General features: G+C 52.5%; 1 protein-coding gene across 1 annotated transcript in view; it reads right to left on the reverse strand.

Moving 5' to 3' along the window:
- Positions 1-964: 964 nt before the first annotated feature.
- FBLN1 (fibulin 1) overlaps positions 965-15,297 on the reverse strand; it is a 98,781-nt gene continuing 84,448 nt past the window's right edge. Inside the window, exon 17 of the mRNA XM_033233608.1 lies at positions 965-1,801. Coding sequence (XP_033089499.1) covers positions 1,662-1,801 — 140 coding nt within the window. The 3' untranslated portion in view covers positions 965-1,661. The remainder of the gene's footprint in view (positions 1,802-15,297) is intronic.

Below are 15,297 nucleotides of genomic sequence, written 5' to 3' on the forward strand. Positions count from 1 at the left end.
GACCAGTGACCCAAATAAGTGACCTTGGAGAGGTCTTCCCAAAGGTGGCGGAGACCGTGTTCTTGAAAGTTGGAGTGGTGTTGGCTTGAGTGTGGGGCTGAGATCTCACCAGTGCTAGGGTCCAGGCTGCGAAATGAGGCATAGGATGAGAGAGGTTCTGAGCCACCAATGGGATCCATACCTAAGAGGATGGGGGCAACCCAGGGAAGGATTTGGAGGAGAGGCATGTGTGGAAACAGAGCCTAGATGCTGAGTCCCTGGAGGTCGGAGTGGGCCCTGGGGCACTGGGAGCTCCTGGCCCCGCCACTGATGCCAACTGGGGTGTCAGTCTCCCAATAAATTCAGTCTGTCCACATCTATTGCTGACACAGGGTTTAGAGAGGGCTTAAATTCAGATGGAATTTGAATTCCCTCTTTGTCTCTCAAATGTGTGAATTTTGGCAACCGAGTTCCTCTCTCTGAGCCCAGTTCGCCCATCTCAAGATTGTGTGTGATCATACCCACCTCACCGGGCCACCAGGAGGAATGAGCGAAGCACCGCAGGCCCCGGCAGGAGGCAGGGACTGTGTCTGGCAGGGACTCATGGCTGCTGAAGGGTCATGACTTCCCCCCAGGGATTTCTAGAGAGGATCACGATGCCACGAGGGATACTACTGGAAGCAAGTCACACAGAAGCCAGAGCCCTGGGCTTGCCTAGCAGCACTGGACATGGGGCAGGGAACGAACCTGAGCCGCACTTCTCAGAGGGTGGGCATGGCGTTGAAAACATGTGTGTAGGAAGCTTTTCCGATACACAAGCTGGGCCCCGCCCCGGAACCTTGAGGGGCAGGAGGAGCACTGAGACATCCTTGGGTGGGGTGCGGCAGGGGGATGGGAGGGGGGAAGATGTCCAATCCCTTAGCTGGTGGAAGACTCCTGAGCTGGCAGAGAGCCCTCTTCTTGAAAGACTGTCATGCACAGGCCATCAGGAGGATCACAAAGTTGTTTATTTTCCCACCTATAAGAAAAGATGGATGATGCAGAGTGCCGAGAAATCCCAGCCATTCCCCTGGTGAACGTACTGGAGCCCCACACGAGCCTAACAGGCTGCGTCTTTAGCAAGGGATTTTCCTCTATTTCAACAGAACTGCAATTTCCCTTCCAAGTGCTCCCCGCGGCATTCGGTCACGCTGCTTCTGGGGAGAATGTATCATCCACTTCTGTGCTATTCTACAGCAGCCATGTCCTTAGAACACAGAAAATCTGATTGGCAAAAAAAAAAAAAAAAAAGTACCAAAATGTCAAATTTCACACAATCAGGGCAAGAACTGGTCTTCTTTTGGCATTCGGACTGGCTGCCCTCTAAAAAATGTCTTTCTTTCCTTGGCCCTTAGCAAGGCCCAGCCCAGAGGCAGAGAAAGGGGGCGACACTTAGCCTTTGCATTAAAAAATGAGTAAAGTTTTTCAACCAAACAGTTGAGGAATTAGACTCATTTTTTAAACACCAAAAATACGTCAGATGGACTTACTCATCTGGCTCAGCTTAATACATGTTGGCCTAATGCTACAAACAAATACCTAACATTAAAAAAGTCTGAGAGTACAAACAAGTACAGGCCACAGTCACTGGCAGCAATGATTTGGCCTGGAGGTGCACCCGTGGCTGTGCTGCAGACCAGCCCTCAGAACCAGTACTCAGAGACGAAGATGTGGACGTTGACAACATTTCGGTGGGAGACCACGCCCCCGACCACATAGTTCATCTCCAGCTTCAGGACGGCGTGAAATGGGCCCACGATGGGCCGTACCTGGCGCACAACACCTGCGGAGAGAGCAGAAGGTGTGCCGGAAGTTAGAAGACACTGCAGCAATGTAGAGATCTGGGAAATGGTTTCCCTCAAGGAGTTTCAGAGCTAGAAGGGGGCTTAGACCTCGTGGAGTCCCATTCTATGCCAGATGCTCGAGTCCCCTGAATAACATCCCCTTCCAAGTGGTCACCTCAGGCTCTGCTCCCGCCTCCAGGGACTGGTGAAAGTGAACTCACTACTTGCTAAGACAGCCTTTCCATCACGCACTGCCCAACCCGGAGGAAAGCTGTGGGTGTGGGCTTGGAAACTGGATGGCTCTGGGGTCAATGCCAGCATCTGAGCCCAGGTTTTCTGCTCTACCACCATTTACCTGACAGGTGTTTTTTGTTTGTTTTGTTTTGTTTTGTTTTTCCGACGGAGTTTCACTCTTCTTGCCCAGGCTGGAGTACAGTGGCGCAATCTCGGCTCACCGCAACTGCCGCCTCCTGAGTTCAAGCCATTCTCCTGCCTCAGTCTCCCGAGAAGCTGGGATTACAGGCATGCACCACCATGCCTGGCTAATTTTGTATTTTTAGTAGAGACAGGGTTTCTGCATGTTGGTCAGGCTAGTCTCAAACTCCTGACTTCAGGTGATCCACCCGCTTTGGCCTCCCAAAGTGCTGGGATTACAGACATGAGCCACCACACCTGGCCTACCTGACAGGTTTTAAGGGAGCCTAGAAAAGGGCCTGGCATGGAGTGGGTGCCTGGCAGAAATCTTTCTCCCTCCTTCCAACCCACTGTGCCCAGTTCTGACCCCTGAGAAGAAACGAAGCAGGTATATCCTCTCCCCTAGGATATCCGAGGATTGCAGTGGGCCCTGCATCCTTCTGCAAGCAGAGCATTCCCAGTTCCCCATGCGACATGCCTCTGACCCCCTGCTGTGCATGCCTCTGTGGAGGGTGACACCTGAGCTCACTGTTCAGTGTTTGTGATAACAGGGAAGCAAGAAGTGGCTGGAGTAACAGAGGATCAGAGCAGCAGTGGAGTCCCCAGGGCAGTCAAAAGGAGGATGGGTGGTGGAGGGAGACTGGTGTCAGTTCTGGGGAAACAGCTGGGGGTCGCAGGGAACTCTGCCTGTACCAGGGTAGGGACCAGGCAAACACCATGGCCAAAGGACGGGGCACAGACAAAGCTCAGCCATGCCAGGGAGGAAGAGGAGCAACCCCAGGCATTCTGCAGATTCCAGGGGAGCAAAAGTCTGGGTGCCACAAATCTTCCCCAGCCTGGGCCTGCCATCTCCATGGCCCCCAGCCAGGCCTGGCTGGCACTGCCTTCCCTCTGCAGGGCACCCAAAGGCTCACAGAGACTCTCCCATACTCTGTACGGGGTGAGAGTATGGGACAGTCCTCACTGCCCTGTGGAGAGGCTGAGGCCCTTTTGAGGCCAAGGTTCCCCGGCAAGTCAATGGTGCCATGCCCCTGTGCACTGCACGATCCAGATGCCCAGCATCTGCCAAGGCATGAGCTCCGGCTGCGCAGGGCGGCCTTCCCGCCAGGGCAGAGCGCTCAGCAGATCCCCTTCGCATGCACACATGTGCTCAACAGGCGCTGGGACAGTTCCCAGGGTTCCAGACATCACGAACAGGATGCTGGCTTCAAAGCTGGTGGAAGATCTAGGATGAAAGGTACACGCCATTCTCTGATGAAGGGTTTGCACTGTCCAGCAGGGGTGAGAATGGAGGTGGGGTGGGCTGGGGAGTCAGGACAGGTTTCTTGGAGGAGACACCCCTTTTGCAGAGGAAACTACACCAGCCAAGGCTGCAGGCTGCTCCCCAGTGTCTGCGGCCAAACAGGCAGACCTACGGGTGCTGACATTTGTGAATGAACCACCAAGGCCCCTTCTCTGTTCCACATGTTCTGACAGTAGGATTTGTCACAAGTGGTGTGAAGGGTGGGGATATGGGGTAACTACCTAACAACTGGTTCTCTCATCATACCATAGGCCAATTTCTATGGCCAATTTCAGGTACCACGTGGCATCACTGAAAGTGGACTCGTGGAGAGATGTGTGCAAGCAGCTGTCCAGAGCTGGTGTGAGCGGTGTGAACCGGTGTGAGCTGGCTCTGAGACACCTGCTTGGATGCTCTGTGAAAGCAAATATGGAGCCTACAGCTTCACAACCACACACGTTGAGAAATAGCTACCGGCTGTTTGCCACAAACGGCTGATTCCAGGCTGGATTCTGCGAACAGTTCCTCTGCAGGCTTAGGAAACATGCACAGGGACAGCCTATCTCCAGCTCTTGGTGCCCAGGACACAGCAGAGGTTCAGGGGAGAACTGAGAGGTCAGGAAGGCCTTCGGTACGACTGGCTGGTTCCTGGTCAGGCACATAAGTTCATGCTCAGAAGGAGAATCTGAGCGCAACGTTCCCTCTTTCGCTCTCTGGGCTTATGTTTCAAAAGTGAAAGGCCCAGCAGCCGGGGTGGAATTTCAGGCTGTTCCCTAAGCAAACACGGGCTTTAGCTCTGATGGAGAGATAAGCGCAGGCTTCTGCAGGCTGTCAGCACCCTTGCTCTGCCTGCTACGCGGTGATGACATGGCAGCTTTGTCCTGCTTGAAAGCCCATGAACATCTTCAGCTCCCGGCAAAAGACGCGGACTTGTCACCACCCTGGGCTTGCCAGCAGGCCCTGGTGACCGGGTCGCTCCCGCCCGCCCCTCCCTGCGCTCGGTCTGCCCACCAGGGTCAGGGTGGGCTCACGGGGCTGAACCCAAACACGCCCCCGTGGATCCCCCGTGTGTCGTATTTTTCTCTCCCCAGGCCTGAGGCCAACAATGGTGCCCCCGCCGGCCACAGTGACCTGCCAACGTTACTGGTACTCGGCGCAGAGATGGTTCTTACCACCCTCCCTGGCATTCAGAGGTTTGGGGCTTGAAGGAGCAGGGCGAGAGGCTGGGCGGGCCTGCGAATCACTGTAGGGAGGAACGGTAGGCGCCTCCACAAACTACAGTCCAATATGTCTTCGTTTCAGCCGGGTGCGGTGGCTCACACTTGTGATCCCAGCACTTTGGGAGGCTTAGGCGGGCAGATCACGAGCCCATGAGTTCGAGACTAGCCTGGGCAACGTGGGAAAACCCCGTTTCTACAAAAAATACAAAAATTAGCCAGGCATGGTGGTATGTGCTTGTAGTACCAGATACTCAGGAGGCTGAGGTGGCAGGATTGTTTGAGCCCGGGAAGGTCAAGGTTGCAACGAGCCAAGATTGTGTCACTGCATTCTAGCCTGGGTGACAGAGCAAGACCCTGTCTCAAAAAAAGGGATCTGTTTCTGTTATTATTATATTTCTGTATATTATGTAGTTTCATATATGATATATAACTATTATACATATAAAACATATGTTATAAAATTATTATATTATATATATATATATTATATAAATATATAAATAATATAATATATATATATATTATAAAATACTAATATATTATTTAAAATATAAAGTATTTTATATTTTATGTCAAATTTATATGAATGTATTTTAAATAGTTTAGATAAGTGTATTTTACAAATTTATGTATAAATTTATATAATTATATTTACACATAAGTGTATTTATATGTAAATATAATTATATATAGTATCTATGTTTATTCATATAAAATATGTTTATATTTACTCTAAAATTTATATATAAAATATAAACATGATAAAATATGTAATAATACCATATTATTATGTTGATATATGTATATATTTATCTTAAATGTCTATATTTAAATACACCTTCCTGGCTGCATGTGGGATCGTCAATTTTATCAGCAGTTCCGACGCACAGAGGGTCTGCGCACACGACGTGTGCCTGGCACTGGCTAAATAAGAATGTAGAGAAACCGAAGCTCTGTCCTCGGGGGTCAGTCTGGGACAGAGAAAGAAAGAAGAAAGTGCTCATGCAGTGAGCTCCATGTGGGACGGGGACCTGCCACAGACGTTCTAAGTAGGCCCTTTGAGACCTGCAGGATACGAACTGATCTGGCTCCGTGGTAGGACCCCAGATGGGTTATTTGACCTTCATGAGTCTCAATTTCCTCTTCTGTGAACAGGGATTAAAAACAGCAACCTTTGGCCAGGCGTAGTGGCTCAAGCCTGTAATCCCAGCACTTTGGGAGGCCAAAGCAGGCGGATCACAAGGTCAAGAGATCGAGACCATCTTGGCTAACACAGTGAAACCCCGTCTCTACTAAAAATACAAAAATTAGCCGGGCGTGGTGGCACATGCCTGTAATCCCAGCTACTCGGGAGACTGAGGCAGGAGAATCACTTGAATCCAGGAGGTGGAGCTTGCAGTGAGCTGAGATCGCGCCATTGCACTCCAGCCTGGGCGACAGAGCAAGACTCCATCTCAAAAAAAAAAAAAAACATCTAGCAACCTTCAGAATCAGAAACAAATCAAACTCGATGTCATCCTTTTTCTCTCCTGAGAAATGACAACTGGCTATCAAAAAGCATTCCAATATTTAAAGTGATCTGACTCCCAGTCAAAGCGTGGCTGAATTCTTAGAAACATACAGCAGGTGTTAAGTATTTCTCTTGGACTGATTTATGAGAGAGGGAAGCCCTGAACGTATAGAAAATGGTTGTCCCTAAATATATCGCACCAGGGTACTTCATGAGGTTTTAGTCTCTACAAAGGCTGAAGACCAGAGCTCCAAGGTGATTGTAAACAGCTGCGTGGTGAAACAAGCACCATGAAAGGAAGCAAAGGACTGCGCTAGGGAAAAGCGTGCTGCGAAGGGGAAGGGAGGCACTAGGCTGAATCCCTGATGGTCAGATTCGGGGCCTGGATTTTCTCAGGTTCTTTGCATTTAACAAGTTATTACGGTAGAACAAATAGGAATGCTGCGAGGGTCAAACAACAGACTGTACGGGTGCACACAGCAGGCACTCAAGGAAAGGGCACCCCTTCCTGCCCTTCCCAAATCTGCTTCTCTATCCCTCCCCTCTGACCTGAGGTCCACATTGCATCTCCCAGTCTGTGCACAACCCCACTCAATCCAGGACCCCCTTTCCCAGGCCATGCCCTATCGGCGGACCTGCCCACACTCCTCCAGCCTAGCCACATTTTCCTGGGCTTTGGTTTGGGGAACAGGTTTCCTCCATCCCCAGCCTAGTTCGAGCATGACTTACACCTCCTTGCCCTCACCTTGACTGAACCCAGGCCAGTGGCCAGGGAGGACTTCATGAAAGAGGACTTAAACAGTTCAGCTGGTCCTCAGTGCCTGACACATAATAGATGCCAAATAAATGCCTGCAGAATCTTTCTGATACCACTTTTATTCATAGCTTCCTATCCACCCATCAACCCCTCCATCCACTCACCTATCCATCTATCCATCCATCTTCCCACCCACTCACCAATCCATCCACTCACCTACCCATGGATCCAACCATCCATCCATTCTCCCACCCCTCAACCCATCTGTCCATCCACCCACTCCTCCATCCATCTATCCACCCACTCATCAACCCAACCATCCACTCACCCATCCATCTATCCATCCATCCATCCATTCATCCATCCATCCATCCATCCATCCATCCATCCATCCATCTATCCATCCATCCATCTATCCATTCATCCATCCATCTATCCACCCACTCATCAACCCAACCATCCACTCACGCATCCATCTATCCATCCATCCATCTATCCATCCATCTTCCCACCCACTCACCAATCCATCCACTCACCTACCCATGGATCCAACCATCCATGCATTCACCCACCCCTCAACCCATCTGTCCATCCACCCACTCACCCACCCATGAATCCATCCACCCATCCATTAGAGGCTACCCACCCATGGATCCACCCATCCATCCATTAGAGACTACTCTGCACAGAGGAGCTTTAAACAGGAAGCTTTAAATTGGGTTTTGAGGAATAAATCGGAGTCAAGGAAGCAGGAAGGACATGTGCAAAGCCCAAAAATATGAAGGTTCAGGCCGGTTCTGGGAACAGTATCAATCTTGGGGAGAGGCAGGCAGATGAAGCTGAGCCATGTGCCTCATCTGGTGGGGGGCTGCCCCAGGACCTCACTTTGTCAGTCTCAGAGAACCAAGAAGCTGGGTCATCTCCTGGCTGCCTCCCCATCACCAATTCTATACCACTGTTCTTTCAGAACCACCACCAACTTCCCTATCACAGGAGGCAAGGGAAGGAGGAAGAAGTAGCAAGGAACACTCACTGCCCATATGCAGCATCGCAAACGCGAGAGAGCTGCCACCAGGGGCCCAATTCCATCTATCCATTTGATCCTACAGACTCTGCTTTGCCATGTCTCATGTGCCAGACACTGGGACCAGCTGGACTGCTTCATAGAAGTCTTCATAGAAGTCTTCTCTGGGTCCCCTGTGTCACCTGGCACCTGGTCTCTTTCCACTACAACACCGCATCTGCTTATTGCAGGGGATGCTCACAGCCGGCCTGCCTGTTCAGGGACAGCATCAGCTCATTTCTGCCCCACCATTCCCAACCCAGGCCCTGCCAGGCCCATGGCAGGCCTTCTGCCACGATCACATTGTAAGATGACGGCAGAAGAAGAAGAAAAGAGAGTGAAGGAAGGAGAGAAGGAAGAAGGAAGATCAGTCTCTGAAGCCTCGCAATCTAGGAACGAAGGCAACACTTTGTCCTGAAGGAAAGGGGAGCCACTGAAGGCTCCAGGCGAGAGCGGTTTCATTTGGAAGGACCACCCCAGCAGTGAAAGGCAGGACAAAGAGGCGCACTTTCATCACGCCTGGCTTGTCTGTCTTACCTGTAGGGGTGTTTGTCTCCCACCTTTCTGAAGCCCCAGAAAGAAAAAAAGGCCACAGTGCTGAGTTCAATTGTGTTAATCTTCCAAATCCTCATCCCTGGCATTTCTGCTTCAGGTCTCAGACGCTGCTGGTATCCCTTGGCGTGTCTGTGCCTCTTAAAGATATAATTAAGCAGTTTTTTTTCCCCTGTTGAAAAATGTAGGTCCCCTCGGGCGCTTCACTTTCATGTCTTGGCTCTGCTTTGTAAGTTGTAGCTGATGTGCTGGGGATCCAGGATCCTGAACATGAAATGCTTAGGTCCAGTGAGGAGACGTTCGCTGCCTCTTGGGCTCTGTGGTCCACATTCTCTGCCCCATCTGGAAGGCATCTTTCAGCTCCCGCTATTTGACGTTGCACTTGATTGCCTCTCCATTGTTTGAAATGATGAAAGTCAGTGGCGGTGGGGTGGGGTGGGGGGACGGTGTCTCTCTGCCTGAGTCCCATATCTCTGACTCTAGACACCAGTCTATAAACAGACCTAGAGTTACAGCCTCGAGTTCCTAGGTGGCTCTGCACTGACCAGCTGTGTGACCTTGTGCAAGTCATTTTCCCTTCTAAAGTATAGCCTCCAACATAATGCTTGTGATTCTAGCTGACAAAGTGTAATGGAGTGTACAGGGCTGTCAAAGAACATTTTAGCAAACGAGATGATGAATCAAGAGACGGTACAATATCTCATACCAGTGGAAATTAACTGTGGCCACCATGTGGGGCCAGCCATGAGCAGAAAGGAAGGGAAGTGTAGGGCTATGTGGACAAGGTGCTGGAACAGAGAGGCCAGGAGCTCAGAGGAGACCCAAGCAGGCTTGCCCATCACAAGCACCACGGGCAACCATGGTGCAAACAATCACCAGGCCTCAGTAATTCACCCCAAGAGGCTCCACAGTTCCTGCAGGCGAGGATGAGCAGCATAGACCAATGGCAAAGAGGAAACATTGAGAACACGTGGGGCCAGGTGTGGTGACTCACGCCTGTCATCCCAGCACTTTGGGAGGCCAAGGAGGGTGGATCATCTGAGACCAGGAGTTCGAGACCAGCCTGGCCAACATGGCAAAATGCTGTCTCTACTAAAAATACAAAAAGTAGCTGGGCATGGTGGTGGGCGCCTATAATCCCAGCTACTTGGGAGGCTGAGGCAGGAGAATCACCTGAACATGGGAGGTAGAGGTTGCAGTGAGCCAAGATCGCACCACTGCACTCCAGCCTGGACGACTGAGCGAGACTCTGTCTCAAAAAAGAAAACAAAAACAAACAAAAAAAATGTGGAAATACTGTCAGTACTCACAAAGCCACCAACTAGAGTGTGGATGGGCTGGAAAGAGGCCACACGGCAGGGGACATGGGAGGAGACAGAGAGACCCTGTGTGCCCACAGCCGCATTCAGCCCCCATCGCAGTTAGTGATGAGACAGGGTTAGTGATGAGCCCTCCTTTTCCTGGGGAGAAAAATGAGGCTCTATGGGTAGCACCTTCCAGATCACGGAGCAAACAGGGCCACAGGTTTCCGTCCGGCTGGGACGGACCTCAGAGCCCAGATCTTCCCATCCCACTGTATCTCCTTCCTCCTATCTGCAAAATGACGTGCAGGACACTTCCTGACTGTACTGCCCTTAGCTGAGTTGTAAACACATGGCAAAAACAGCAGAACGCAATTAGAGAGAATCGCATCAGAAGCTGGTGGTGCAGTCGAAACCCCGTCTTCTCTGCTTGCCTGAGAAACGCCGTAAAAGCCGGGCAGCAAGGGGGACAGGTGTCTGGGCTGCATATTTAAAATACCAAGTGTCAGTCAACATGTCTCAGCAAAACTCATCATCCGTATTTCTTGACTGTTATAAATGTGCTCCTTCCGCAGGTCTCCCGTGAGCTCCATCAGACAGTTTGGAGGGGACAGCTGCAGGTAGCTGAAAGAAACAGCTCCCAGGGTGCACCTTTCCCCTCGGGGAGAAATATGAAGGGAAATGTCAGCTTTGGACTAAAGCTCTTCAGCCTTTGCCTGTGACGTGGGAGCTAACATTTCTGCAGTGCTTCGTCATCACAGAGCTCACTCACATCGACTGTCTCTCCCCTCATCGCAAACACAGGCGGCGGGGGTCCACAGGGGAGAAAATCTGGCTCTGTGTGGTTACGTGAGTTGCTGACAATCACACAGCCAGCAAGCAGTAAACCAGAATTGGAGCCCAGGCCCTGGGCCACTGCCCCTTCCACCAAGCTCTGTGGCCTTGCCAAAGGGAGACAAGGTCTGGGAGAGTTCCGGAAGGATCTGCTGTCTGAGGCACCTCCTTTTAGGAGAAATGAACATGTGACTGAGACAAGAGGGATAAGAAATCATTTCCCCTCCCTCTGTGTGTCTCCTACGCCAACCTCAGCCTCCATCCACCTACTTGCTGGGTGGGGTCCTCCTGGGCCCCAGACCCAAACTTGTTAGTCCACTCCAATCTCTCCAGACGCCTCTCCCAGATGGACAATTCAAACCCAAGCACGCCAAACACTGACCCACCCTCCTCCCCTAAACCCACTTCCCTTCCTCTCCTACCCCTCACCCTCCATGCAGGTACCCCCAAGCCAGGAACTTGGAGTCGCCCTTGACAGGCCCCTTGCTCCCATCCCTCAGGTTAAACCATCACTGAGGCCAGTGGATTCTATTCTCAAAGGTCCCCAGACTCTCCTCCCTTCTCTCCCCACAACCGCGCCCGGCCTTAGTTCCGGCCTCGTCCCATCTACCTGAATACGTGTACCACCTTCCTTTTCACCCCTCCCATGCCCCTTCCCACCGTGCTCAGAGCCAGGAGGCAAATCCAACCATGGGGGCCCACTGTGGCTCTGCAGGGGACTCTTCTCACCCTTCACCCTACCCCCACCCGGGCTCACAGCAGGTGAGACGTACCTTGCTGAGGCCCATGGCCCCATCCAGCCCCGCTCTCAGCACACTGCCCCAGCCACACTGAATCCCTCGCAATCCCCCAAGGTGAGAGGGCCAAAAAGGGCAGGATGAGTTCAAGTCTTGCCAACTTGACTCAAAGACCTGGGTACAGCAGAGGGGCCAAGTCCTGCCCTCTGCCTTCCAGGAGTGAAGGCTACTCTGCTTCCTTCTACAGACACAATGAAGGTCTGGAGGGAGGGAGGGGAAGAGAGGCCGGCCTGGCGGGCAGCCCTTGAGTGCAGAGAGGGGGTCCTTAGCCCCACACCTGCAAGTCAGAGTAGAGCCCTCTCTTCTCTATTTATCTGACAAGCACGGAGCGCTTGCTGTGGGTGGCTGCAGCGCTGGATGCTGGGGTTACCCACATCACCCGGCCCTGGTCTGGCTCTTCACGGGCTCTCAGCCACTGGGAGAGCAGGCACAGGGGACTGGGGCCGCAGAAGCTGATAAAGCTAAGCAAAGCTCCTTTGGGAGAGCTTCGGAGAAACACGCACCCCAAATCAGGTACTGGTGCTCACGGAAGCTTCCCCAAGGGGTTAACCTTGAACTGACTTTGAAGAACGAGGTGCCCAGCAAGGAAAAGGTGGTGGGAGGGTGCTCTGCGGGGAGGGTGCTCTGCGGGGAAGGTGGAGAGACACGAGGCAGCTTGGTGCTCTCAGCTTCCCTGAGCAGATGAGTAAAAGAGGGAGGGCAAGGGGGGAGGCTGAGGAGAGGGGCAAGCCAGTCATGCCCCTTCTCTCTCCTAGAGCCATGGGAGCTACTGCTGGAGTTCAGCAAGGAGGAGACAGGTGAGGTTGGCGGAAAACCATCACTTTCTTCTTTTCTCCTGAGAGGCTCCATGAATGAGCCAACTCAGGGCAGAAAGGGGCCCCCCCAGGCTGGAGCAAGGCCATGTCCTCAACGTCCCTTTTCCAGGCTGTCATCCCAGAGGCTCGCAAATCTTCGGAAACATGACTGTCTGCACTGCCGTGGACTGAACACTGACGGTACACCTACACTATGGACCATGCTCCACGCTGTCAGGATGGAGAGGTGACAGCTGAGATTTCAGGACCGGGTCAGGCCTCACAGAGTAGAACTCTGCCCTCTCTGAGGTTGCTGGGGAAAGTCATGACAGCAGGAACCCCAGAGAGTCCCAACACGATGTGCACATTCCTAAGTCATGTCACCTGAGCCTGGAAGCTCCTGTGTGCCTCACTTTCCTCATCTGGAAAATGGGGATAATGATCTACAGGGTTGCTATGAGAAGCCAGTTATATATACATACACACACACATGCCCAGAAGGGTGCCTGGCACACCACAAGGGCCACACAGGGTTTGCTGTTAATTGAAGGACTCTGATAGCTGGGGTTCTAGCCTTGGCCACAGACGGAATGTTCCTAGCAGAGTCCACCTGGAAACACCTGATATCCGCCCCCCCGCCACCCTGCCCTGTGCTGGCTGGGTCATGGCAGCACTGAGGTCCTTTCACAGATTTAAAGACAGTCAGGAAAGACAGTCAGGAGAGGCTGCCAAAAGACTCATACCATCATCATTCTTGTTTTTTTTGTTTTTTTGTTTTTTTGTTTGCTAATTTTGCACAACATGCCTTTACTGCTGTTTGGCTAAAACATTTCATTTTTAAAAAAGAATAATTTATGAATGTGCCCAGTGATATTAAAAGCTTTTCAGAAGGTGCAGACCAGCAGCCTAAGAGGGTCACAAATCATTCCTGTGGGAGGCTCTGGAGACTAAGAGGCTGCTCCCAGCTCCTTTTAACCCCTTGGTGACTCTGGAAGTCAGCAGGTGTGTGGGATCCTGCCGCCAGTGACGGGCACCTGCCGGGGGCTGGGTTGGGGTGACGCCAATGGGTGCCTCTGTTCTGTGTGTGTAAGAAACAAGGACAAACAGGGTAAGAGACGGAAGCCTTGCATAAATGAACCCCTGGAGGCTCTTCCGTCCAGGGACTGTTTGGTGGAACCGAAAGTCAAGCAGAAAAACTCCCAGTGCCACAACGGCTGGTGTTTCCCTGTTTACGACACCCCTCCCCCGGCACAAGCATTTCTCTGCTCTTGTTCATGGCAGACTTTCTAGAAGGAGTTCCCCAGGCACGGCCACTCTGGCGCTCTGCCATTCCCTCTGCCCAGAGCCCTCTTCCTCCAGATCTCTGTATGGGCCACTTCCTCAGCTCCTGAGTCTTTGACAAATGTCACCGACCACCAGATTTAAAGCTATACTGCCATGCTGCGCCCTGCCTCCCCATCCCCTTCCCCTGCTCTGCACAGCCCTCACTACCATCTGACCGTGCTCCTACCCTCTGGAATAAAAAGTGGATGAGGTAGGCATTCATGTCTGCCTTAGTCACTGCGGCATTCCTCAGAGCAGGAATGCAGCTCTGCCCCCAGGGATACACATATTACTCGTTGGGAGAATGAATATGAGGAGAGTTGCAAAAGGGGTTCATCCGGGGCCACAGGAGCACAAAAGAAGGAGCTGCACACTCTGCATGTGGAGCGTGTGGAGGGCATCCAAGAGGAGGTGACAGCTGACATGGGCTTTGAGGGATGAATAGGAGTTCACCAAGAGGAGAAGGAAGTGAATGTCATGGCTATAGCCCAGGAGAGGAGAGAGGCCATGGAATATTTGGGATCTGAGGCATGGGCTGGAGTGGCTGAAGCAGAGTGGAGGGAAGAGGAAGGAGTAAGATGCAAGCGGCTCTGCAGAGCCAGAGGGCCAGTGGGCGGATCTGGGTGCTTCTCTCCAGCCTGGAGCCCAGGCACCCCTGAGTGCTGAGTCCCCAGGGGTAAGCCCCACTCTAAGAGATGCAGCAGTAACCACAACTGGCAGACAAGCACAAATTCCCTACCTTGTACACTTTTTATTCTGGAGGGTAGGAGCAGGCGAGGGAGATGGGAAGCTCTGGGCTGAGGACATGTCTCTGGCCAGGCAACAGGGATGGATGTGAAAAGTGGGGCTTAGAACACAGCAGTCACAGCAACACAGGCTGTGGGTATGGGAGTGGGTCCACGCCTTCCAGCACCAGGAACCAGTGGCCAGGCACATTTCGCTGTGATACGCAAGCGGATTACGAGAAGGGAGATAGTCTAGCCAGGCTCTGTGATGTGCTCGTGAATCTCACATCCCGGTGACGACATCTGGGAGGCGGGGTACCTGCAGGTCTGAGAAGCAGCCCACATGCCTCGCAGGAGTCCCCCAGAAGCTCACAAGAGCAGCAGCATATCAAGGTCCCAGAATAGGGACCTCTGTCCCTGCACTGTCCCTAGACCCTGTCCACATGGCCTGGCCCAGCCCTGCCTACTGGCTCCCGATGCTGGGCCACACTCCCGATGTGGTTGGCCTGATGTCACCTACCATCAGGCATCACTAGGAGACCATCCTGCCTGGGCCCTTGGGCTGACTGCAGGGTGAGCAGATGCCATCCTTGCCCCGCTCCAGGCCCTCCTCTACCCCTTCCAAAACACCTGCTTATTCCCCACCACCTTTCACCTGCCCAGCGTGCGGCCCTGTCTTCCCGCCCCTGACGGTTCAGGCGTGTGTCCGTGGGGACCAAGCAGGCACAGGGGATGGAAATTCTCAGATGCCCGCCAGGTGCTAAGTCTTCCAGCCCAAACCTTGATGAGCACCACTGCCTTTGTGCAAGGCAGGTGTCTCAAGTTTGGCTTCCTTCCACCCTCCCACTGGGGCCATGATGGTCCCGTCCAGGGTGACACCACAGATGTGGAGCTGTGTAATCTCCCAACCTCTTTGGCTGCAT

Source organism: Trachypithecus francoisi, unplaced genomic scaffold, assembly GCF_009764315.1.
Source record: "Trachypithecus francoisi isolate TF-2019V2 unplaced genomic scaffold, Tfra_2.0 Lachesis_group14, whole genome shotgun sequence".
Classification (NCBI taxonomy): Eukaryota; Metazoa; Chordata; class Mammalia; order Primates; family Cercopithecidae; genus Trachypithecus; species Trachypithecus francoisi.